General features: G+C 37.2%; 1 protein-coding gene across 3 annotated transcripts in view; it reads left to right on the top strand.

Annotated features, from left to right (window-relative positions):
• Positions 1-26,361, top strand: part of CUNH4orf17 (chromosome unknown C4orf17 homolog) — a 114,021-nt gene that overhangs the window by 73,774 nt on the left and 13,886 nt on the right. For all 3 annotated transcript variants that reach the window (XM_046458758.2, XM_046458759.2, XM_058583834.1), the window contains 2 exons: positions 18,919-19,050; positions 22,891-23,110. In XM_046458758.2, coding sequence (XP_046314714.1) covers positions 22,978-23,110 — 133 coding nt within the window. In that variant the 5' untranslated portion in view covers positions 18,919-19,050; positions 22,891-22,977. The remainder of the gene's footprint in view (positions 1-18,918; positions 19,051-22,890; positions 23,111-26,361) is intronic.

Below are 26,361 nucleotides of genomic sequence, written 5' to 3'. Positions count from 1 at the left end.
TACAGGACAAGTGGTTTGAACACTAAAACAAAAGTCCAAGTTGAACCATCATCTACTGCATGAAGCCCCCTATATGAGTATCCCTGTGGTCCTACATCCAAGGAGTAGAGAGAATAGAGGGAAGCACCTATCATATTGCTCACTCCTGCACAGAATCTTACATTAAAAGTGAAAAGAAGTCCTGAATAACTGCAGGCACAGTCTAGGATGGATTTACTAAACTCTTGGACAAACCATCCAAGTCTTTATCTTTGTTACCAGCTCTTTAAGCTCCTCTTTTATGATCTGCTGAATCCTCAAAAAAGCCAGTCATCTCTTTTCTACATTTCCATCATCACCTGGGCCCTAGTAGAGCCAGACTGCTAGTCAGGTGGTATAAAAAGAATTTAGACTTAAAGAAGAATAGACTGAGATTTGCATTTCAGATTTATTGGCTTTAAGCTTCTGGACAAATGACTTAATTTCAAATGGAGAAGATAATGGTTTTCTTATAGGGAGAACACATGGAACAGTGTTTACAAGCTCATTCTCCCCAGCATGATAGAGCACTTACCTACCATGTGTGAGGCCCTGGATTCAATTTCCAGCACTGTGAGGGAAAGGTTCATTGTCTGGACTTTGACATTTATTTTAAAATATTGTTACCTTTGATACATTATGTAATTTCTGCAAGCCTTAATTTTTTCATCTTAAAATGATGTATAATACTCTAATTACACTCATTTCACAGAATTATTATGAGGATTGAATGAGATACCACTTTTGAAATATTTGAAATACTCCCTGACAAACTGTAAATGATAAACAAGTGTTAGCTTTGATTATTATTACTGAAGATCAGTGATAAGGGGCTGGTACAACTTAGCTTCCCAATGCACAGTAACTACACTTATTAAGATACCATCTGGTGAGTTTTGAGTAATTTGTATGTACATTATTTTCTCTGAGCTGTCAATCTGAGATGTGTATCCAAATTATGAAAGCCTAGCTTTCAACTTATTTTCTCTCTAGATAAATGAGCTTACATACAGAAATAGAGGCTTAGGGTAGAGAAAAAAATCTCAAACAAGCCTAAGTGTTGACTAATGCTCTTGTAAGACCTAGCAGGAAGAATGGTGGTGTTCTGGGTTGAACTGTGTCCCTCAGAAATTCATGTCCACCAGAACCTCAGACCTTATTTGAAAACAGGTTCTTCATAGATATGATGTAGGAGGTTAACATGAGGTCATACTGGCTTGAGGTGGGCCCTAAATTCAATGTTTAGAGTTCTTATAGGAAGTTCATATGAAGATACAGAGATACACAGAGGAAAGCAGCAAGTGACTTGTGACTGTAGAGGCAGAGATTAGAGTGATGTGTCTCTAAACCAAGGAATGCCAAGGATTGTCAGCATCTACCCAAAGCTAGGAGAGAGACATGGAACCAATTCTGTCTCAGATACTCCAGAAGGAGACAATACTACTGACATTCTGAGTTTGGGCTTTTGGACTCCAGAAACTATAAGAGAATATATTTCTGTTATTTTAAGCTACCAAGTTTGTGTACTTTATTATGGAAGCCCTAAAAAATGAATATATGAGCAATTTCCAGCTAAAATGAAATGTGACAGCATCTCTTCTCCAGGCAGAATCAGCAAGGATGGGTGAAGGTGTGCACAGGTGGGTCCATTTATAAAACCTCAAATATTGGGTCCCAGAAGGCTTCGAAGGTGCAGGTGTGTGTTCTATTTTTATCAGTGACCCAATAGAAAGATTCGTGGCCCAGGCACTGCAGGCAACATCAACACAAATCCTTTTAAGCAGGTAGTCAAAAGCTGACTATCTTCTATTTCAAAGACAACACTGACACTAAATTTAAATTATCGAATTAAATAAAAGCTGTATCAGCAGTTTTGAATCCAATGCCTACAATTTTAATCAATTTTACACAAACCAAAAAAAAAAAAAAAAAAAGAGAGAGAGAGAGGTGGGGTTTTTCTTTAAATGTCCAGCAGATGCTTTAAAAGACCTCATTTTAGCACTTCTCAGGGGAGCTTTCCTGCCAAACTCAAACAGATGTATTCAACAAATAGCAAATCAAGCAAGCAGTGGAGAGGAGCTAAGTCACTAAGTTCCAGTGAGTGTGAAATTACCCTGCAGCAGCTGGAAAGGGGGTGACCAACTGCTTGACTAGTCCTTTAGGGTAGATGGTTACCGTAGTGTCAGAAGGCTGAACTGGGCAAACAGAAAGGAAAGAACTGAATCAAATCAAAGCCTGGGAACCGCAATTTAGCTGGATTTCCTAAAAGTCACAAATGTCACAAGTATAAGTGACCACTCATTTAATCAGCCAATGAATCCTTCATTCATTCAACAAGGTTTTATTGGTTTCTATTATGGACAAAAGAAATGGGATGATGGTGGTACAGTCAGGGACTACAATTATTATGAAGTCATTTCAATTACAACTGGCTTAGAATATAATAGATTTTCAGTAACTGTTTGTCCCCACAAATACTCCTTATACAAAACATGTGTGAAGATAAAATATGAACTAACTTGTATTCAACAAAAACATATTCTTTGAAGAATTGTGCATCACCTAGCTACATTTCCCATCAAAGACATTTTCTTGAATCTCATGTTTGAGTCTCTAAAACTGTAATGCTATTTTTGATTAAAATGCAGCCTCTTTCATATTTTAAAGCACATCTGCTTCCAAATCCCTTTCAATTCCCTTGGCATTTCTGTAAGTTCAACTGTGTCTGTAGTTTTGATTTTCTCATATTTCATCATCAGTTTTCACCCTGGAGATGAGAAAAGTTATGAAGGAATGCTAGGCAATGTCATTTATCAGAAAGACAGCTACAGTACTATGCCTTATCCATGATTGAGATGTTCCAAGACTCCCCAGTGGATGCCTGAAACCACAGGTCATACCAAACCTTATATATCCCGTATTTCCTCATATATGTATACCTATGTTAAAATTTAATTTAGAAATCAAGTACAGTAAGAGATTAATACTTACAACTGCTGATAAAATGAAACAATCATAACATTATTCAAATCTGGTTTCCTGTTTCCCCACTCTTTTCTCAACTGCCATGGGGTGGGTAGTGTGGTTAGATGGCTGATTCACACTGTGGGAAGTAGAACTGAGAGGGAGAGCATGAGATTTCATCATGATACTGAGAATGGCAATTTTAAACTATTTATTATTTATTTCTGGAATTATCCATTAATATTGTCAGACCCCAATTGTCTAAAGGTAACTGAAATTACAGCAAGGGAAACCAAGGGCAAGGGTGGACTACTGAATATTATTATCTGAATCATGTGATATTTCAAATCAGACTAGGGCTAGCAAGTAAGTTTGGGGTCAGAGAGGTCTAACAGATGTATGTTGGAATTCCAGATCTGAGACACAGGAGCCGATCATGGTATGTTATCAAACTTCTCTAGGTCTCAGTTTATGCTTCTGTAAAAAATGGAATGTTTTAACATCATACAGAGATTCAGTAAGAATGAGATGAGAATATGCAGAGTAGTGTCCCGTCACAGAGTGACAGCATGATAGAAACAGTTTTTATTCTATTTTATTGTTTTATACAATTCCTAAGATACGCAACTAAAATTTACCCTCAGTAAATCCTGTATGACAAAAATCATTTTCATTCAAAGAACAGAGTATCCTAAAATAAGAAGTAGGTTTTTGTTTTTTGTTTTTAACCTCACGTAGAAGAAGTTTAGTGGTTGGTGATTGCTGACCTTGGCCTAGAGCCTCAATGGGGACAAAAGATTGGGTTGGCCTTTACCCTTCCCTCATGCTAAAGATGGCTGCCTGGGCTACAGATATCGCACCCTCACACCAACATGTGAACCGAGAGAAGCACAAATTACGGCATTCCTGTTCATCTGCTTCTTTCTTTTCATGGAAAATACTCTTTCTCAAGAAGCATCCTAGTGATGTTTCTTTACATCTCTTCACTGCATCCAGCTTAAGTTTGTAGCCCCAGACCATTGGCAGGTGGGAAACTCACCTGGGGGTATATACATCCTGCTCAGTACCCAAAGCCCAGGTTATATGAGTTAGGCAGGAAGAAAGTAGGTGGGAAAGGGCCTATTGGTGGGTAATATCACTGTGTTCAGGACCACATTCTTTAATGTTGGAAGGAATAAATCAGTCCCTAGTACCTAGGAGTCTATCGGACACTCTCACAGATTTGGGGTATTCTTTTGTAAAACAAATAGCTCCACAGAATGCCAACATTATACAAAGCTGCTGTTTAATAAGACAGAACATGGCCATTTTGTAATTATATCTAATCAAGCGTGCGCACACACACACAGCTCAAATTACCAAATTAGAAAAATGTTCTATTTTCCTCATGTTGTGGTATGTCGACAAGCATTTGGATACTCCTCCCTTCAGGAGGTGGAGTTTCCACTCCTGTTGAGTGAGCTGGACTTGGTGATTTAATTCTAATAAACAGAATAAGGTCCTGGTGGCAGTGTATAGTTCTGAGACTACATCGAAGAACTCATTGTAACTTGTTCTTCCTGTGCTCCTTCCCTTTTGGATCCCTCATACTATGGGGAGCCATGTTGGGAGCAGCCCTGTGGAAAGGAATTGATTCCTCCTTTAGACAGTCACATGAGTGATATTGGAAGCTGAACTTTGGCTCCAGTTAAGTCTTTAAGGACTGCAGTACCAGTGGACAGCTTGCATGAAATTTCAAGAGACACCTTAGCTAGCACTACCCAGCTAAGCCTTTGCTGGATTTCCAACAGTTATGAGTGGCATGTGATGATAAAGTATAATTGTTTTAAGCTGATGTTTGGGAGCTAATTTGTTACACAGCAAATATAACTAAGATTCCTAGTTAAATCCAGTAACTACAACTTCTGTGGGTTCATTGCCACTTCAATCTTTTTGCCGCCTTTTTTTTGGTCTATTTTTTTCTAGTTTATTTTTAAATTTATTTTTATTTCTGTTCTTTTTAGTTATACATTAGAGTATATTTTGACTTATATATTCAAACATGGAATACATCTTATTCAATCAGGATCCAAGTCAACACATGGGCAAATGAACTTGCAGGGGTCCTGCCCTAGTGGGGTCCAGGGGATCCTGCAGGATGAGTGGCATCGGCGAAAAGGATGAGACAGGAGTCGTTCTGTTGGCGCAATCTCCAGAGAGAGAGCTCTAATGCAGCTTTCTCTGAGTCATCTTTTATTGCAATTTTTCTCATATTATGAATTCAGAATATATCATTGATTATACAATTTCAAAACTTTGCCAAGATGTGACATTTCTTTAACCATCATTAGGGGTAGAGAAAAATGTAATATCAATTTACATTTTTCCAGGATGTGATATTTACTTATCAATTATTAAAGGTACAGAGTCATTAATAAAATGTATCACTAATTTACATTTTTCAGATTTTCCCAAGATGTACTATTTTTCCCAAGATATGTATTTTCTTATTAACTAATGCCAAACTACGTAACCAGACTCTAAGTCTCCTAACCTATCGTTAACCTTTAAGTTTAAAGTACACCTGCACTTTATTTCTAATCTAAAATTCCCATCTAAAGAAGTACATTTAAATCTTATACTTAAAATATCTAAAATCTATAAACCATTCTTAAAGCATATCAGAAACCCATACAGCCAAAAACTTAAGAAATCTAAACCCAATAATATAAGTAAAATAATATTTTTAACATTATTCTAAAAATATGTCTTATAAAGCTACTTTAAATAATTCCTACATTTATTCTCATAAAACTGGTTGAGTTGCTTTCTCAAAGAGTTTGTTTCTTAGTCAAGGTACACTAATTCTTATATCTTTATAATAATCTCTCTCAGTAAAAGGCAAGTTCTAAACATCAGTCCACTTACCACCAATATTAACTATGCTCAACATAAGTCCCTCTGTGAAGTAGAAGAGGGTTTATAGAAAAGAGGAGAATGTATCTTTATATGCCTTAACTTTCCTACATGCAAAACATAACTACAAAATAAAAAACATAAGTATAAAACATAACTACAAAAATAAAACTACATATGGTGGGCTTTGTGCAAATAAGCATAATGATTAGGCTTTCTAAGAGGCCAGAATATGGGCTTAGGTTCTTAGTTCATATAATCAATGTGGTACTTAAAATTTTCATGACCTTTCAGAGAAAGACTATTGTCCATTATCGGTTTTGTCCTCAATGTACTGAGATAGAAGAGCAGCAAAATTCTATTTTGTCCTCGATATGCAGAGGGGTAGTAGAACAGCCTTCAAGGCATGAACTACCTATTATGTTCTAGCCATCTAAAATTTAATTTGGTTTAGCATTTAACATACTCATGCCTCCTGTCAGGAACATGAGCATGAAAATGAAAAGTCCTGATTTCATAAAAAAGGGTCTCATGGTTTTGGTTTCCCACCAGCCAGCATGGCTTTGCCAGCATTCATCCTCACTGTGACTTTGTCAAGACAGTGGGGGAGCTGCTTTGCCAGCACTTATCTTCACTGTGACCTTGTCAAGACAGTGAGAGGGGGAGCGCCTTCACCAGGAACTGAACAGACACTTCATAGAAGAAGTGCGATCAGTTAACAAATATATGAAAAATGTTCAACATCTCTCGCAGTTAGAGAAATGCAAATTAAATCTATTCTGAGATTCCATCTTACTCCAGTCAGAATGACAATTATCAAGAGTACAAGTAATAATAAATGTTGGCCAGGATATGAGGAACAAGATTCACTCATACATTGCTGGTAGGACTGCAAATTGGTGCAACCACTCTTGAAAGCAGTGTGGAGATTCCTTAGAAAACTTGGAATGGACCCACTATTTGATCCAGGTATTCCAGTCCTTGGCATATACCCAAAGGATTTAAAAATCATATACTATAGTGATGCATCCACAACAATATTCATATCATTTCAATTTCACAGTAGCTAAGCTATGGAACCAACCTAATGCCCTTCAACAGATGAATAAATAAAGAAAATATGGTACATATATACAATGGACTATTACTTAGCCATAAAGAAAAATAAAATTATGACATTTGCTGGACAATGAGTGGAACTGAAGAATATCATACTAAGTGAAGTAAGCCTACCCAAAAAATCAAAGTCCGAATGTGTTCTCTAATAAGTGGATGTTGATCCATAATGGGTGTGTGTGTGTGTGTGTGTGTGTGTGTGTGTGTAGGAACTTTGGATAGGGCAAAGGGGAGGGAAGAGAAGGGAGGAGGCATGGGGGCAGGAAAGATGGTGGAATAAGATGGAAATCATTACCCTAGGTACATGTATGATGACACAAATGGTGTTACTTAGTGTACAACCAGAGGAATGAAAAATTGTGTTCCATTTGTATACTGTGAATTGAAATGCATTCTGCTATCATGTACAACTAATTAGAACAAATAAATAAATAATTTTTAAAAAGAATCTAATCTTCTTTTTTATAATAGGCACAAACATGAACTCCAAATTTCCCACAGACTCTAATTCTTGTGATATGTATGTGCATATTTTTCAACTCAGTAACTAACCTCAAGAAAAATTATAAATATATTGAAAATTGTCCTAAGCAGTATTCCCTGGTTCCTATTTGCTTCTTTTGATTACTTCTCACAAAGAATACCCTTCACCACCACCACTGGCAGCTAAATAGAGGAGATAAGGCCCAGAAAAGTCTTGGTGTGGCAGAGAAACAGGGCAGAAGACAGCTGTGGAGTCAAGGCCTGTAACTGAGAAAGGATGAGGTGCCAGTTCTGTGAACTGGCTGTAAGAGGAAATCCATGTGCATTTTGACCAAACAACAACAACAACAAAAACCAAAAACAAACAAACAAACAAACAAACAAAAAAAACCCAAGAAATTGGAGTTGTCTGCTGACATATCATTTTGAAGGAAGGGGTGAGGTGAAATTTGATGTTTCAGATTCTTCCTCATACCTCCCCAACTCTGCCTTTGCCAGAGAAGACTCTTAACGATCATAGATAGCCATTCTCTTAACACTGGCTCAACATCATACCATATGCAAAACAAAAGGTACATGTATAATATGGTTAAAAAAAAACACGAGGCATAGTCACATGGAAAGTTTAGAAAGAATATAAACAGATAAGATTAAATTAATCAACAAGGAGCATTGCATTAATTCAAAGAGAAAGGACACTGATGTTTGGGGTGGCCTTGGAGATAGGTGAACTTGTAGAATGATTTTTGCCTTGTGTCTTTCCCCAGATATAATTCAGTATATTTAAGTCATCAACCTCCTCTGTTTTGTCTGTCTTTGCTTACCTCACGTTAGATTCCTCCATACACCTCAGAGTCCCAAAAGTAGAGCTCCCTCCTTGACGTGTGCTGGGATCTCAATCTTTCTTACATCCTTCTTCTCCAACTTGTGTCCTTGTTTCTGCTCTTTCTTTGCTTCATATGAGGAGAGATCTCATCAATCTATTTATGGATTAAATGATACTACAGGGGCAAAGAGAAAACTTTCCCTTCATCTCCTGAAAGTTCACTCAAATGAACTGACAACAGATTATTTGGAGAAGATGGTGTACAGATTCATTAATGTGCATAAGCACAAGGGAGGTTGCAGGAAAGAAACCTGCCCACAATTCAGTGAGGTCTAGATGTTTGGATAACTTTCTTCATAGGGGAGATGGAAATAAAGGAGGTAGGAAAATGGGAGGGGGTGGTTTATCACAGTAATGGGAAGATGAGGGTTGGAACTTCACTGTGAGCAAAAAGTGTCTTTTTATTTTTATTCAGATAAAGTTTCCCAGGTAATCTCTCAGAGCCACTCTCAGAAGATGAGATGAAAAATGAAGTCTTTCATTCTTTCTCATGGTCATCTTTCCTGGTTATTAGTTGAAATTGCTAGGAAAGAGATCAAGATACTTTCATTTCTTTTAGAAGAAATGTCCTCAGTCAGATTATAGAACTCACCATATATAGATGGGTGAGAGAGAGAGAGAGAGAGAGAGAGAGAGAGAGAGAGAGAGAGAGAGAGAGAGAGAGAGAGAGACTCTTGCTTTCTATGTTTGTGGAAGAAGCAAAGAAAGATTGGATTGTAAGACTATTTCTGCAGCTCAGCATGTCAAAGCACATGGGGTATCATTTTCCTAGCTCAACAGTACTATATTAGAGATCCAGCAAATAAGGCATGTCTTAAAGGGGTGTATCAAGATCAAATAGGTTAATGTACTATATTAAAACACATGTTATATGGGCTGGGGCTGTAGCTCAGTGGCAGATTGTTTGGCTAGCATGTGTGAGGCACTGGGTTCGATCCTCAGCACCACATAAAAATAAACAAATAAAAAAGACATTCTGCCCATCTACAACTACAAAAAAAAAATTTTAAATGCATATTGTAATAGGTTTGTACTAGGATAGTTTCATTCATTTGTGATTGCTAATCATTATTTTGAAATGTAATACCTTTAATTTTTCAACCCAAATGCCTACAGATACATTTTTCAGTTAATATAAGCCTTCTGGATTTTATGTTTGCTCTTCACCCTGCTCTGTCCCCAAGATAAACAAACTAACAGACAGTCAAGGTCTCTCTTACAAGTCTGGGTTTTGACTACAGAAGGAGTTAGTCCTAGGCAGTGGGTCAGAGGGCAGAAGAATGAGGTAAAGAGTCAGGATAGGGTATTTATTCCCCAGGTCCCTGTATGCTTAGTCACTCTATCAAAGGACACCTGTACCTGTCATGACACCTGTACCTGCCATGATACCTTCTCCGTGTAGCACTCTCTCTTCCTGGGTTCCAGTGAATGTCCCCCTCTTCACTACCTACTAGCTCCAGGACAGTAGATCACTTCTTGTTGCTTTTTTTAAATCTAGTCCATAGCTCTATTAATAATCTATTAATTTTTTCCAAATAACTCAACTAGAAGATATCATCTATTTCCTACTAGAGCTAGGAATGACACAATAATTTTTATACTTTCTGCTACCAACACTTCAAAACTTCATTACATTTTGTTTCAGTGGCTCAGTATATATTTAGTTATCAATCAGATTCTTCCATGAGACTTTCTGTCAAAGCTGAAGGCAATATATGTTCTGGTGGAGGTTTGGCTATACAGAAATTTTGGTTTCAAACAAAACTGAATCTGCTCATGACTGTCAATTCCAAGCTATGTGATTCGTCTATGACTTCTTTAAGCCTCTGTTTTCTCATCTATAAAATACAGATAATAGTAGTTCCTACGTCCTAGGATGGTTGTGGGAGTTAAGTGAAATAAATGCATATAAACTATTTAACACAGTCTAGAAATGGAAATTGTTCAAATAACATTAGCATTTAATATTGTTATGCCAAGAAAAGGAAAAGGATACCCACCAAGCTGGCCACGAATGAGCAACTGAACTGTCAAATCTTCCTTTAGGATTGTAACATTTCAGGCAAGGAAGGAGAACAGAAAAATCACTTGTTGTGTGAACCCAGCCTGCTGAGGGCACAGGGAGGCTGGTTGCTGGAGGAGAAGTCAGCACAAGTCTTTACTCAGGACCAGGCTCGAAGATGATTTTTCTCAACTTTGATCTGCATTAACCTACCAGAAAGAATTTTAAGGTGCAACTGTAGGCCCTCACTTCTGAGTCTACAGAATTTTTGTAAAGCTCCTTTGGCCCTTTTGAGGCTCAGCTTGGGCTAGGAAACAATGCTCTTTAGCCCAAGCACTGGTACCATTCTAGACAGAGGTGGACCTGGCTGTGACTTACAGCTCTCCTCTTGTCTACAGCCAAAGAGAGACAACTCATATCAGCCTATAAAGAAAGCAAATATCTAGGAAATTCTAGGGTAAGGAGGTTGACATTTGCTTCTCAAGGCAAGATTACCAGCCATACATTAGAAATAGGAGTAGTTTCTTCAACTCTTGGCATCAGATATCAATAAACTCAGTACTCTCAGGGAAACTCTCAAACTGCTGAATTCTCCACATGGTCTGTTAGTGTCTAGCTGTTTCAGGGTGACTGCAAATGCCCCTACTGCAACTGACCTAGAAACACAGTGTCTGTCACTGCCTGGGAAATTTCCCATGCTTGCCTCTCCCTTTGCCCTCCCTTTCCACAGTCTACTGTCCGGCTAGAAGAGTCTTTCTCCAAGACAGTTTCCTTCATCTCACCAGTTCTACCCTTGTCCTGTCTATTCATTCACTCATCCACTCACTCATTCAATAAATATTTATGTGCTATCACAGAGGGTGAGTTCCATCCATATATCTGGAGAGTCTTCTAGAAAAAAAAAATTCCCTAAGTGACCCCTTGGTATCCCCAGGATTGAGAATCACTCTTCTAAATATTGTCATCTTGGAATAATAATGTAAGAGTTCATGGTAACACATATTGCTCTAGCATTTTCGAGGTGTGTAAGGTATTTTTTCTTAGAATTAGTTGTTCACTCTGCTTTCCCTGAGACATAGTATTAAAAGCATTCATAGCTCAACTTTAATGAAGAAAAAACTGAAGACGCTGAGGTAGATTACAATATCTACTCCACCAGTGGAAGCAATCTATTCTAAGCGCTCCAATTTACCAGGAGTAGCTTATTGATCTTATTGAAAGAGCTATATGTAAACCTTCATTGTTTTTTTCCTTCTAAGGGGTTTATTACTTTAGGGAACTAAATAGCCACAGCAGTTCCTGCCGCATGAAACTCCTGTTCTGTCTCCTCTCTGCCCTAGCTGAGTACGGACAGTAATTTTGGTGTACAGTGTGTTGCCACCACCTAGTGGTGAACATGACACATAAACGCCATGATTTAGGAAAGAAGGAAATAAAGCGTAGAATTGGATTAGCAACACTGGTTTGAAAATAGTCCTGAACTTCCCCTCTCCCCAAAATCACCCTGATAGACTCTTTTGATAAATTTAAATATTATGTAATCAGCTATCTTTTTTAAAAATAGGCATGACAGTGCCCTTTTTCTTTACTCACATCCTTAGTAGTTTTTCCTTCATTTTTTTTTAAGTCAGAAAAAAACTATCACCTTCACACTTCAATATCTGTGAAATATCTAACATGGATATCCATATCACTGAGAATTTTCTTTAAAAATTTTAAGTTAAAAACTTAAGTATAACTTTATAGCACTTTCCCCAGTGAATGAAATACCTCTTCTCAGGGTGAGGAGAGCTATTCAGAGGAAACAAATTTACCTTTAGAGAGTTCACTTGGCAGGAATCAACAGGGAACAGATCCACTGGAGGGAAAATATAAATGCATTGTCTCCCTTTCCCAGGCATGGCAGTTGGGAATCCAAAGCAACGTTGTCCACTCTACATTTTCCCACAGGAGTTCAATAAGAACTTCCCTGCCTCTGCCTTTCTCTCAGGTAAGGGCACAGAGGAATGAAAAACAGCTCATTCTGTAGTGTGGATTTTGAGGCATTCTTGGCCTGATGATGCAGCATTTCTCTCTCTTGCACAGGGCAGTCTCTACTGCTAACTCTGTGTGACCCTGGGGACCCTACTCACAGTTTCTGGGTTTCCACTGGAAACACTAGAAATAGACTCTAAGATTACTGCTGACTTTTACATACACACACACACACACATACACACACACACACACCACAAACAAACTTATGCTGATTCCCCAGTGTTATAGTTTGAATGTGAGGTGTCCCCTCAAAGGTCCTGTTAATGCAGGAATATTCGGAGATGAAATGACTAGATTATGAGAGCTATGACTTAATCAGTCCATCTAGTTTGAAATGATTAACTAGGTAGTAACTGTAGGCAGATGGGGGGTGGCTAGAGGAAGTGGATCACTGGGGGTTTCCCTGCAAGGATGCATCTGCCCTGCACAACTTCCCTACCCCTGGTTGCTTCCTGAGCCTGCCATGAGCTGAGAAGTTTTCCTCCACTGGTCCCTTCCCCCATGATGTGCTGCCTCATCTTGGGCTGAAAGCAATAGAATTGACCATCTGTGGACTGAAACCTCTGACACCAGGAGCCCCAAATAAACTTTCCTCCTCTAAATTGTTATTGTCAAGGTTTTTTTGGCCATACTAATGGAAAAGCTAACTAAAACAATAAGGCTTTATTATTTTTTTCATAACTGAACATGATCTTGTTATAATCTGATATCGGTCACTTGCATAACTAGTTTGTAGGATTATTTTTATTTTTATTAATGGTGCATTATAATATATATAATAGTGGGGTTCATTACCACATATTCATACAGTGTATAGGGTTGTAAATAGCGTTAGCTTCACTGTTTTGAGGCTACCATTTTAATGTGTTAGGCAGTCAGGTGTGGATACAACAAAGATTTTTGCCTTAAACAGACTTGGGTTAGAGCCCTGACAGCACTATCATGTGAAATTGGGAACACTATTTACTCTCCTCAAGCCTCAGCTTTGTCTGACAGAAGGTAAGAATAATAAATCTAATAAGTATAATATCTACCACAAAGAGTTTTGGAAGTTAAATATTATCCATTAATAAATTTCTTCCCACATTGCTGACTCCTGATTTAAATACATTTAAATACAAGTACTTGATATTATTATGTTATTATGTGAGTTGAGTACAAACCACCTTCTCTGGTGCCTATTAGGCATTGAGTGGAAATACCCATTGACAGTTAAGTATATGAGAGAAAAGTTAGGAGTGGAGTAATCCCCAAAGAAGATGCAGTATAGGCCTTTTTTGTTGTGTTCAATTATCCAATCCAAGACATCACACAGCATTTAGGAGAATTAATATTTGATCAACAATCTTGGTGATAACATAGGTTCAAGTATATGAGTTTATAATTTAGATGTAAATGTAGAAGAGCTAAGAGTTAGAGCAATTAAAAGTTTTTGTTTAAACTCTATATTTATGAGCATGCTACCTGAATCCAGTGAAAGTAGAATTTGACAATCAGGCCTGGGAATGGCCTCTTGTTTTAATTATTCCCAATAAAGGATTAGGTTGAGGTTGCTACCTGCAGTTTTCAAATTTTTCTTTCTTACATGGAAGCAAAGAATACATCTAGGACTCTTTTGTTCAGGATTAAGTTAACTGAAATGGCATCTGGAACTAAATTTACAATAGATAACTTCTTTGGTTTTCCTCAAAGGCCCATGTGCTTAGGGGTTGATCCCCAACTTGGCACTACTGGAAAGTGGTGGAACCTCTAAGGGGCAGGGTTTCAGGTCAAGAGGATTGTGGGAGCTGGATCTCTTTCTCTCTTTCACTTCCTAGTCTTGAGGAGGGTGGTTTTGCTTTGCCACCCATTTCTGCCTGGTCACAGGCCCAAAGCAATGTAGCCAAATGATCGTGATGGAAACCCCCAAAAATGTGTACCACAATAAACTTTTTATAAGTTCATTTTGATCAGGTATTTGTTATAGTGATACAAAGCAAACATCATAATAAATTTCTACATAATGAAACAATGAAATTTAAATTTTAGATTAAAATGTTGATTGGCCTCAGTTGGGCAATTCTCGTTCCTACTTTTGTGCCTTCTCAAAAGTCTCAACTCTAACTCAGAGAGGCCTGCTTTGACAATCCCAACAGAGATTTCCTTTGATTTTTTTGCCCAAAGGGACCCTGTTCTTCTTTCTTGCTGGAGCAGATGTGTTATCTACTGCCTTCCTTATTGAATAGCCCTCATTTTTTTCTTGGATCCCCAGTTTTTGCATAGGGTAGGCATATCCTTGGCAGAAACACTCCATCTGCCACCATTCCACAGGCCCAGAGGCAGCTGTGCGACTAGCCCATCCCAGGAGCACAGGCAAAGTCCCTGTGCATTCCTGCGAGATGTTTACTTTCTCCACTTACTTGCCACTGCTTCATCCTGGTTGCTCTTTCTTCATGGAATGCAGACTCCAAGCTTGCAGGTATGATAGGTCCATGAGAACAGAAAATACAGTGGATATGGTGACTGTGGAGCTGGAAGAGAGATGAGCCAAGGTCCCATGACATCTATGGGTCTCTGCATTAATCTGAGGTTACCTACCTAAACTTGGGGAAAAAACCAAAAGCCTCATTTGTTAAAGCCACTGTATTTTTTTTGCAGCCAAACTCATCCTAACAAATACAAGCTCTTTTCTCTATCTGTAAGTGTATACTTTCTCTATCTGTAAGTGTTTACTTCTTTTAATACTGTCTTTTTTCTCAAGTCTGTGCACATTGGGAAGAAAGAGATCATCACTTTTTTTTCACCTGTATGCATCATCACCTTGCACAATGCCTGGCACATACAGAATTTTCCTCAAAAATTGTTTGAAAAACATTTACTGAAACAAGTCAGATTATTAACAGAAAAGTAAGGGAGAAAGTAAAATGTAGCCATACAGAGGCCTCAGCTGCCGTGAAAACAAAAGCTGAAACCTGGAGACATCCATGAGCATGGTTGATACCAGAAAAGAAGCAAAAGCCTGAGTTCTTTCTGTCTTCTATGCAAACTCTCTGATCCACACTCAAATTCAGACCAGTAACATCTTCCGGGTGCAATTCAGAGGAGGTTGTTTGTTTTTGAAATGTCCTTGAGAGAGATATGGCACAGACATCTGTAGAGTTAAAATAAAAAAGTGAAGTTATGGTGGTGATCACTTCCCTTCTCTTCCTGCAAGCCCTGGACACACACACACACTCACATACACATCTTGACAAAGGAAAAAAAGAAAAGGAAATCTAAACACGATCTTTATTTAGCCTCTCCTTAGACAATCATCTCTAAATTTCTACAAGTTCAATTCTATTGAATATGAAAGGCTTCCCACTAAATGACCTTGTATTTGTTGTAGGTAGGAATGAAAAATGACAGCATTATATTTCATATGAGCTTCTATCTGAGGCCTGTTACATCCCACTGCTCCCAAGTAGGTGGTTTGTTGGGCACTTTTGAATTATCTCTCAAAATTATGAAGATAGAGATTATCCTACAGTGAAGGATGTTATTCAAAATATATAGTAACTGGTATGGCACAAATACCAAGTCACTGGGAAAGACATAGCTGAAAACAAGCTGTACAATCATACAGTCCACATCAGCTGGACTTCAGGCTTCTTAGCTTGCTGCTCCAAGATACACACAGTCCATAACCATAACACACTCCCAAGAGCCCACAGATGCATTTTTATGATTGAATATTATATACTTCACAACCTACCTCACTCAAGCAAGAAAGGACCCCATGGATCTCCATAAAGGAAATAAAACTAAATCACAGTTACACAGCCAGGAAGCTGACTACCTCTAATGGCCTCCTCTAGGGAAGGCACAACTACACAGGATGCAGATCTGTACTACATAGGGTAAGTACTAATGATCTATGTATGGCAAGACTGCTGATTACAACCCAATATACATTCTCCTCTCTCTGGCATTATAACTTAATATCTATTTTAGAATTGAGTGGCAATGGGCCCTGTTAAGAAGCTACATTTTCAGGGCTGGGGATGTGGCTCAAGTGGTAGCGCGCTCCCCTGGGATGGGTGCGATCCTGGGTTCGATCCTCCAGCACCATACACAAAAAAAGATGTTGTGTCTGCCGAAAACTGAAATGTAAATAAAATATTTTTAAAAAAGAAGCTACATTTTCTATCCTCCCTTAAAGCTAGAACTGGTCAGTGTTAGATTACTGTCTGGGACTCGTGGAAAAGTTTTCTGAGGGAGCAGATGGGTAGCACGTGCCCACACATCCCCCTTCCTCTTGTTTCCTGCCTGTAGAATGGATTTGATACCTGCAAATATAGCAGCCATCTTGGATGCCTAGAATTTCAGGAAACATTTTGGACAAGAGATAACTTCAAAATTGGAAGCCAAATATTATGGAATGATGGATCTAAACCATAACAACCTCAGATTCATAATGACACCATGGATCTTCCATGACAACCCACAAGTATTGAATTCTTTTATATGAAGGAGAAATACATGTCTATCTTTCTCAAAGCACTATTACTGGTCTCTGCTATTAGTCGTGTAAAGAAATGTCCTGATACAAAGTGTAGCAGAAAAATGTCAAAATATCTTAGAAAATCAAGTCTGCCCCCGTCCCAATACAGCAAAGTGGCAAGGCATAAGCCATAAATGATTTATAGGAACAGAGAGATGTGAAGCTTATAATTTTTGGAACCAGTCATGCAGATAGACTAAATTAGGTTTTCTCCTTGCACTGTTTCGGGATAGTATTTATCTTTCAAAAATAATCTACATTGCTTCCAGAGATTATAATTCAGTAATTAAAAATCATGTGAATTTAAAAAGAAAACTACTGGGAAGCATCAGTATATACCATCCTGACAGCAATATGTACATACATGTTTACATGTGTATATTACTATATGACTTCTAATTATCATTGTGATATTGTTTTCAATGTGGTTGAACAGAGCAGTGAATTTCATTCATGACGGAGAAATCTTCAATATCATTCATGCCATCTATCCATAGGTTTTTAATTGAGCTAAATCTGAATATACCACATAGAAGTGTTCTTTAAGCAGAATTGCAGAAAGAATTATCAATAAAATTCTCCCCTGCCTTTTTAAAAAATTTGATGTAACTCTATTCTATGTTCAGAATTGAGAAAAGTCATCTGCTGCTACATGGTTTTGTCAGGTAGAGGGTAACTAGAGGTTTGAGAGAAATGGTAGTAAAGAGGTTCTAGAATTCAGATTTCCCTCAAGGAATGTTATTATGTTGCTAAGCTAGGAAGAGTATCTTAACAACCAGGGAGCCAACAGGCTCCTTGGAGTGACTGGGAGAAAGTGGAAGGAGACAGCTATATCTTTTGAAGGCATTAGAAAATAGCTGTTTCTGCTAATCAAAAATCCTTAAGTACAAGGATTTAAGGAAATCAACGAAAACTCTGTCTGGTCCCATTATGAGGCTGGAAGGGTACCAACAGATTTGAGTTCATGTTAACCAGATCATCTGTTTTACAAACGATTCTCAGGTATAATTTAAAATTCGTCATTTCAATGATTTTCTAATTGCTTAAGTTTGATTTACTTGATGGTACTCAAGTGATCTGGGTTTCAAGACATGTAAAAGTCAAATAAATCTGTTTCAAGGAAATGGGGTATTTAATTTTATAAAGTAAGTCACCAGTTTTTTAGGGGATCATATAAATAAACATACTGAGTCTGTGGAGTGAAGATATTCTGAGAAATACATTCAGTTCATTTAATAAGCATTGAGCATATACTATGTAGCAGGCTGCTACATAGTGTATGTTCAATACTTGATGTAGGTACTGTGAATACAGAGTGAAAACTGGGCTAGCTCATCGCCTGCTTAATCACTACAAGAGAATATACTAAATGTAAAACTAAATAATAACATGAGGGGGTAATCGCTATGAGAGATTAAGGAGAAAAAGGGTTAGAGTGTGATGCAGGTTGAAATGATAGTGAAAACTACTTCAGAGAGGGGTTAGGAAGCCTTTTGGAGAAAGTGTTATGTAGACAGAGATGAACACAGTGAGGGAAGAAGCCCAGGGAAGATCTGAATGGTGTGCATGGTAGGTTAGGGGATACAAAATAATTCAATATTCATCACCAAAATAATAAGCTGTATAACTCTATGAACTCATAATAATTTTCAGCTATCCCATTAATCAGATATCATATTCTCTCTTTCTAAGCATATGTTTTGCATATTGGACTAAGATAATATTTCATATAGCTTTACATAGTGTTTTCTAAATAACAATGGCTCAGGCTAGGATTAGGCAGATTAGCAAGGCTTTTAAAACTTCCTTTTTTGAGGATTATGTGTCATTTATTCTAAGTAAAATTCAGTATTTTGATGATATAGAGGTAAAGAGATTATAAGAAAATATTGTTCCCAGAAGTATTTGCACAATTACTTGAATGACAAGCATTGATTTCAATTAAATTTTCCCACAGATGTACCTCAATATAGATTTTTCTTTTTCTTTTCAAAGTGAAAGCAGACTGTTAGCGTCACAAGTGGAAGTATAAACAGAACTGAGCTACCTTTGGTCAGGAGATCTCTTGGGGGGGGTATCCTTTAAGTCTGGAAGTCTCAGCCTTGGTTTTGCAACAGGAACAGTAAGGTAAGAGCCGAGATAGTTACTAAAATTTTCATATTTGTAATATACTTACTTTTAAAGGGAAATTAATACAGAGCAGGGTAACTTACCTAACATTCTCTTTTATGTACAGTGGAAATGCCTGTTCTTAACCTGATTGAAAAGATTAGTGTCAGAATTAGCTCTTGTGAGCAATGCTGACACACTAGGGTTGAGTCAGGACTTTTTAATACCCTGCTTCTCCGTAATTTTGGGATGCATTCTCTAAAATCTGATCATGTCATAGGAATGTTGTCATTCGTATCATAGTGGGGAAAACAGTCTGAGAACTGCTTTTCCTATATCATAAAGCAAAATGCCCATTAAGCTAAAATACTGGAAACAAGTGTGTAGATTTTATTCTCTGTATGTATTCTATAACTATTATTTATCATTGGATTCTATCTGGACCTTGGTAAATAATTAATGGCACATTTTTAGAAGTAGACAAAACTTTGCTTCAGCTTATGGAATTCATCAATGATATACATGGGTCCAATTTGCATTGATAGTTATCTCTAATATAGGTTTTAGCAAAAGTTTTAGTTTCTATCTTAGAAATAGTATGTCTGATTCTCCAAGAAAAGACAATATTTATTCATCAATAAGTATATTATTTTATTTTTTCATATTTCTTGCCTTCTGAAAAAAAGAGTTCATTCTGTGCAAGGATGAATGATCTTTTCATTACTTTTGAGTTTATAAGTTCTAAAAAGGTATCACTCAAACTTAACACTTACCATAAAAAGAAATATTAAAAGAGAAATATTGCACTAAATCAATCCATGTGCTTTGGAAAGATATCTAGTAAAGTCACTAGGTAATGAATAATTAATTGGCTAAAGATTTTTTAAATCAATATAAGCATGAGGTTGAAGAGAAAGATGTGGGCCATTATTAGTGTTTAATCGACATAGTTTTGCTTTTCTTCAGATTTAAGGTAGTTCTGTTTTTTTCAATATTATCTTATTTGCTAGAATAATTCAAGATAAACCTTTATTCTGAATTATTCATTTACTGTATCTTTGAAGATTTAAGTTTAAACCAAAAAGCACACTGCCTTAATCCATTTTAGCTGCTATAACAAAATATCACAAACTGGGTCAATCATAAATAGACACTTATTTTTCTCACAATTCTGAAGGTTGGGAAGTCAAAGATCAGGGCACTGTCAGATTAAGGGCCTGGTGAGGGCCCACTTCTGGGTTCACAGACGGTACCTTCTCACTGCATTCTCACATAATGGGAAGGGTGAGCAGCTCTCTGTGATATTTTTTATAGGGTACCAATTCTATTCATGAGGGTTATGCCCTCATGACCTAGTCGTGTCCCAAAGGCTTCACCTCCTAATACTATATCACATTAATGATTGGGCTCTGACACATTAATTTTGGAGGGACACATTCAGATCACAGCAAACAATAAATATTTTATATTTTGCAGAATTTTCAGGGATACATGTCACTAAAATATTTGTATATTACCTTTAATCCTAAACGCAATTTGTAAACAATAAAAAACCGTAACATCAAAATAAATTTTTTGTAAGCCAAAAGTAAGAGTTATTTTTCCTATCTAGAACCTTTTGTATAATCACGCCAGTAAATTCATTTAATCTGTATTGGGGTAAAAAGATACAACAGGCAATTTGGATGGTGATAATGACATTAAACTGGAATAAAAATTGGATTTATAGTCCTCTCTTTGCCTTTAACTAGCAAAGTGTCTGCAAATTAAGTAATTTACTGTCTAGATTTTAGTTACTCATCTGTAGTCTGATGGGATTCATTTATATGCCAACTGAAACATTCAGTTCTTCTAGTTCTTCTGAGTGTGTCTGTCCCACATCAATTCTTTAGGTAGGTTTAAATGGTAGTGACTTACTTTAAAATTTGGTATAACATGTCAACAGTAAATCAATGCAGAGTGTTACAGTTTGGATATGAGGTATCACTCCAAAAGCTCCTGGGTTACTACAGCAATATTCAGAGGTAAAGGACTTGAATTATGAGTCAAAATCTAATCAGTCTGTCCTCTTTTGAATGACTGGGTGGTAACTGTGGGCAGGTGAAGCCCTGGCCCCTTCTCCCTACTCCTACCCCATCTCTGCTTCCTGCCTCTGCCTTGAGGGGAGCAGCTTCCCTTTATAACATCCTACCCGCCAGACTGAGAACTCAGGTACTGTGAGTCAAAATAAACTTCTCCTCTTCTAAATTGTTCTTGTCAGGTATTTTGGTTACAGCAATGCTAATCTGACTAAAGCAGAGGGTTCTTTTTCTTCTCTTATGAAAATAGCAGTGCTTCCTTGAAGCCTGTAATTCATCTTACTTTTATATCTTAATAAGATGCTACTAACACAAAAAGAATAAATCTAAAGTTTGATTATACCAAGAGGTTATACAAGGAATTTAGAACTAAACCCACATTGTGATAGTCATAAGAAACAATAAAAACATACTTTTTATTATCAGAAAATTGTATTTTCTAAATATAATATTTAAATGTATTTTATCTAACAGAATAATTTTAGAATTAATGTGTATCAAATTGAAATTCTTGAAAATCAGATGTTCTGTGGCAACAGGACTGGTAATTTATAGACTATATGCTCTAAACCCATACCCTGGGGAAAATCTAGACTATGGTATAAAAAGATAGTCAACCAACTAAAAATACCCCACTCCAATAAAATCCTGATTTCAATTTCTATAACCTGGACTTTTTTTTTTTTTTGGCAATACTGGGGATTGAACCCAGGATACTTTATCACTGAGCTACATCTCGAGGTCTTTTACTTTTATTTTTACTTTGGGGATAGGGGTCTTGCTAAGTTGTCCAGTCTGGCCTTGAACTTGCTCAGGTTGGCCTCTTCCTGCTCCAGCCTCCTGAGTAGCCAGGATTACAGGCCTGTGTCACCACAACTGGAAAGACTACGAACATGTTTTGACACTGCAAATTAGTCTGACCCAAAAAATCTCCTTGCCATAATTAGAAATAAAAGTATGTATTTCCAAATTCCACCACAATGAATTGGCATCTGTGTAAGATGAGAAATATACACAATAGCCACCAAAAAAAATTAATTAATTAAATAAAATCCTTCTTAGATTATAAGAGTAGTGTACCATCTTTAAGTAAGTAATGTCTTTCCTTTGCTCTCAATTCAAGTATTTTCTTTCCTACTCTATTGTGAATTCAGAAAGTAATAACATTATTTTTATTCTCCAAAACCTATGACTCTGTAGATATTTAATAAATGTTTGCTAAATGATTAAAAGGAAAAGTAAAAATTACTGAATATTGCAAAGAACAGTATGACAAAAGTTCTTCATTTTATTATCTATAGATGTAGTGTTATTCTTTTGGAATTTTTCTCCTTCAGGTTATATCATCTTCTTAGAAGAAAATACAAATTTAAAACGCTAGTCCTCTTAAATTATGCTATGAAATGTTTTCATTTAAAGTTAATTTTATGTAAAGTACATTTCTAGGCATTGTATTTTAAAGGCACCATTATAATTTACTAAGTCAAAATTGCTAATAATCGTGTAATGTAATTTTTGGTTGGTAAGCCAACAAATAACTTTAAATGCAATTAAAGATTGAATATACTTTGTTACAAATTCTTTGATTTTCCAGAGGAAAATTTTTATGTTCTACTCATACCTATACTATTTTTGTTGTTTACAAAAATCTGATCTGAAAGCAAATGCCTCATATTGTTTTGACATAAGAAGTAATTCAGTGCAAAGATGATGGGAAAATATTTGCTGTATAAGAAAATGTCAAAAATATCTTGTGAGAACAATTTTTATTCTATTTCAGGATCTGAGCACAGTTGAAACTGAGGTCAATCAAGTTAGACCCCAAGGACGTTTTTTGGCAACAGTGAAGGGGGTAAACCAACAGGTCATGCAAAAGAACTTCAAATCCCCAACTTCTGTTCTTCAGTTTGAGAGCAAAAGCAACCCTATTGTGACTAGAAATGGGGGTTGTTTTCTAGTTAGGCACACCCCTCATCCCAGAAGAGTCTGCCATATCAAAGGTAAGGGGACTTAAGGTCCTAGGATATGTCTCTTTCCTCCACATTTGGTTTACTTGATGATTCTGGTGAGTTAACAAAAGGCAGCTATTCAAAATATTTAACCACTGGCAAAGCATGTTCACTGACAATTAGGACCAAAAGTCAGCACCACAGCAAGTCTCTTTTCTGTTAGACATTAGCCATTGGATTGCTTGATTGTTAGGACAGGGGCCTGGAGAGGGGGTCAAAGTGACGAGGGCAATGGGGACCATTCAGGGGACTAAGGGTAGCATTGTCCAATTGGTTTAAAAGTATTTTAATATTTCAACTACAAGCGCAGCCTGCCATGTAATGCGAGCCCTAAAGAAACATACCTTTTGTCTCTCCCTCCCTTCTTTCCTTTCTTTTTTATTCTTACTTCCTTTAACTTTATGGAACAGGCGTTTGGAAATTGGATATTAATGACAATATCTTCTCAAAATGTAGCTTGGCTTGAATTATAAAATGTGTATAGGTTTACCAATATTTTGGCTTCTAGATGAAACAAAAAAAGAGGTAGATTTTGTTTTGAGAGGTAGATTTCTCAAGATTATGAGTGTATGGAAAACAAGCAGAACTACTGGGACTTGTTAGAATGAACTTGTCACTTTGCCCAGGATGGGTAACTGTGGGACATTAAGGGAGTGTATAGCTTCAGCTGTTGGGCTTCATCATTAGATCCTCAGACCCACCCCTGAGATTCTCACTTACTAAATAAGAACCATTGTTTCAGTGAGCCCCCAGCAGAGAGAAACGTATCTTATCCCTGAAAAGTGAGACTAGACTATTACCATAATACAAACGAACCATCTTTGTCAGAAAAAGGCCTGAGCCTAGAAACAAAGAATATTAGGAGGCTGCTCAGCTGTCCAGACCCATCAGGACAAACATCCTTGTTCTTCAGTAGTACTGAGCAGAGGCAGAAAGACAAGGGTACTGAGCTGACCTGACAAATATCTACTACAGACACTGTTTAATTCCATCTTGACTTTTTAGTGGCATTTGACAAAGTTAACCACTAATACTTTAATTCATCCCTCCCTTTCAACTGCCCTACCTCCTCCCTTCCTCCCTTCCTCCCTTCCTTCTTTCCTTCCTTCATTTTTCCCCCACCCCAAATATTTTATTTAGCTTCTTAGCATCATATGTTTCTAGGTTGTTGTTTTTTTCTCTATCCCCATGGCTTCTACTTTCCAGCTTGCAGTAAAATCTTAGAATCCCTCACAGGTCAACCGTTGGCTATTTCCTCTTTGTAGTCTATACTCTAATCCTAGGCAAATACACTCATTCACACATTTTAAATGTCATAGATAGGCAATAGTTTCCGATTCACATCTTAGACTTCTAAAGTTCAGACCTAAATATTCAGCTGCCTACTTGTGAGGAATGGAATGCCTGATTGGAACCCTGAACTTCCTCTTCAAAACTAAACTCTTAGTCTTCTCCCAGAAGTGTGGTCCCCCCAACTAGTATACACTAATAAACAAGTGGTACCACAAATTTGAGGTTGCTCCTCACTCCTCCACCTTCTTCCCTTCCCTCGGCAATATTTCACTTGATGTTATCCCTTTTTCTCCTAAATGTTTAAAACATTCTCTCCATGGTCATGTTCACAACTCCATTGTCATTTCCTTTACCTTTGCTCTGATTCTTATTTTCATAATTTTCATCCTTCTTGGTGCTCTGTTTCCATTCTTACCCTTGTCCAATCCACTCATGATAGAGCAAACAAAAATATAACATTAAAATGTAAATTTGTTTAAAAATCCTATACCAAATCCTTCAGAGACTTGCTACGCATTTAGGATAAGATTGTTTATTTTGATATTAAATAAAATGTTCCCTATAATGTGGACTCTGATTATTTCTTATTTCTTATGGCATCTCATAAACCCATTATATACATGCCATATTGGACTTAAGTTCCTTGAACATTAACAAGCCTTTCCCTTGGATTTTTACTCATTCTCCTCCCTCTAGCCACGAAACTTCCCTATTATTTGTTGTTTCTATCACTTCAAAGAGACTTTCCAGGCTCCATATCCTCAATCTTAATTTGATTTTCCTACATGAAGTTTTATCATAGTACCCTATATTTTTCTACAGAGCAATATTTTTGGATCAGATTCCTTGGAAAGAGACTCTGAAATGGAGATTTGTGTAGCTTTATTGGGGAGTGCTTTGGGGAGTACCAGCTGTGAGGAAACAAGGGAAGCAGAATCAGGCAGAAGTTGAACTGCCACACAAATACAACAGAGGCCTCAACCAATCCCACAAGGGGCAGATGATCCTTCAGAGATATCTCAATTCCAGGCAAAGACACCATGCTTTTTGCTAACTCCTCATCCCCCACTCATTGGTTGAGCTCTTTGGGGCATGAGAGCTTCCTTTAACCAAGAATAATTCCAAGAGAGGGACTTAGGCTTACTCAGAAGTAACTGATGGTCATGGCAGCTGGAGAGCTCAGCACCTATATCCTTAGTCCATGTTCTAGGCAAGTGGTGGGTCTACTGTAGCATACACTATAACAATAGTTGCAACTTCTGATTACATATAATCCAGTGAAAGAAACAGAAAAGAAATGGTCTGATATGCTGAGATAGAACTAGTAAAATGTCTCTGAGAATAGAGAGAAACAATTTTGAAGAAAGGAAACAATAAATGGGATCACGATCAATACATATAAAAAATTAAAAAATTTCCATCTGTTTTCCAAATTAGTAACCTCTTCAAGCTCCATTAAAGAGAATAGGAAGCATTTGAACCTATACACATAACTATCTTAAAATCTTACATTTGCTTGGTAGATTTCAAGCTATATTCTGATAAGTCTTAGAGATCCAGGCAAGAGACACAGAGTAAAATGATTCTAACAACAGAAACAGTAGGTGAAGAAGTTTGAGTATTATTATTGTGTTGCAAAAAGCAATATAAGCAAATGTCATAGCTGCTTTCAGAATGTTTGCCAAAGCCAGATTGTGAGACCTGTATGTATCACTTGTTAAGAGGCAAAAACACCACCAACAACAAAACCCCCAAACCTGTCCCTGCCATGGTAGCCATTACCTATCTCCAGGTTCTTCTTTTACTAAGGAGACTTTGTTCTTTCATTGAAAGAGAGCCTGGATTTCTGTGATTTCCCTTCCTCTCTGAGAAGCAACAGTGGCCACCTTAGCTGCATCTGAGGGCTTTTCAAGAAATCATTTATGATTTCTTATCTAAGTTTTTGGCTA

Source organism: Marmota monax, unplaced genomic scaffold, assembly GCF_021218885.2.
Source record: "Marmota monax isolate L192 unplaced genomic scaffold, Marmota_monax_Labrador192_F-V1.1 WCK01_AAM20220418_F8-fsc00002, whole genome shotgun sequence".
Taxonomy (NCBI): Eukaryota; Metazoa; Chordata; class Mammalia; order Rodentia; family Sciuridae; genus Marmota; species Marmota monax.
The sequence above is the reverse complement of the archived record's forward strand: the minus strand, read 5'-3'. Positions and strand labels throughout refer to the sequence as shown.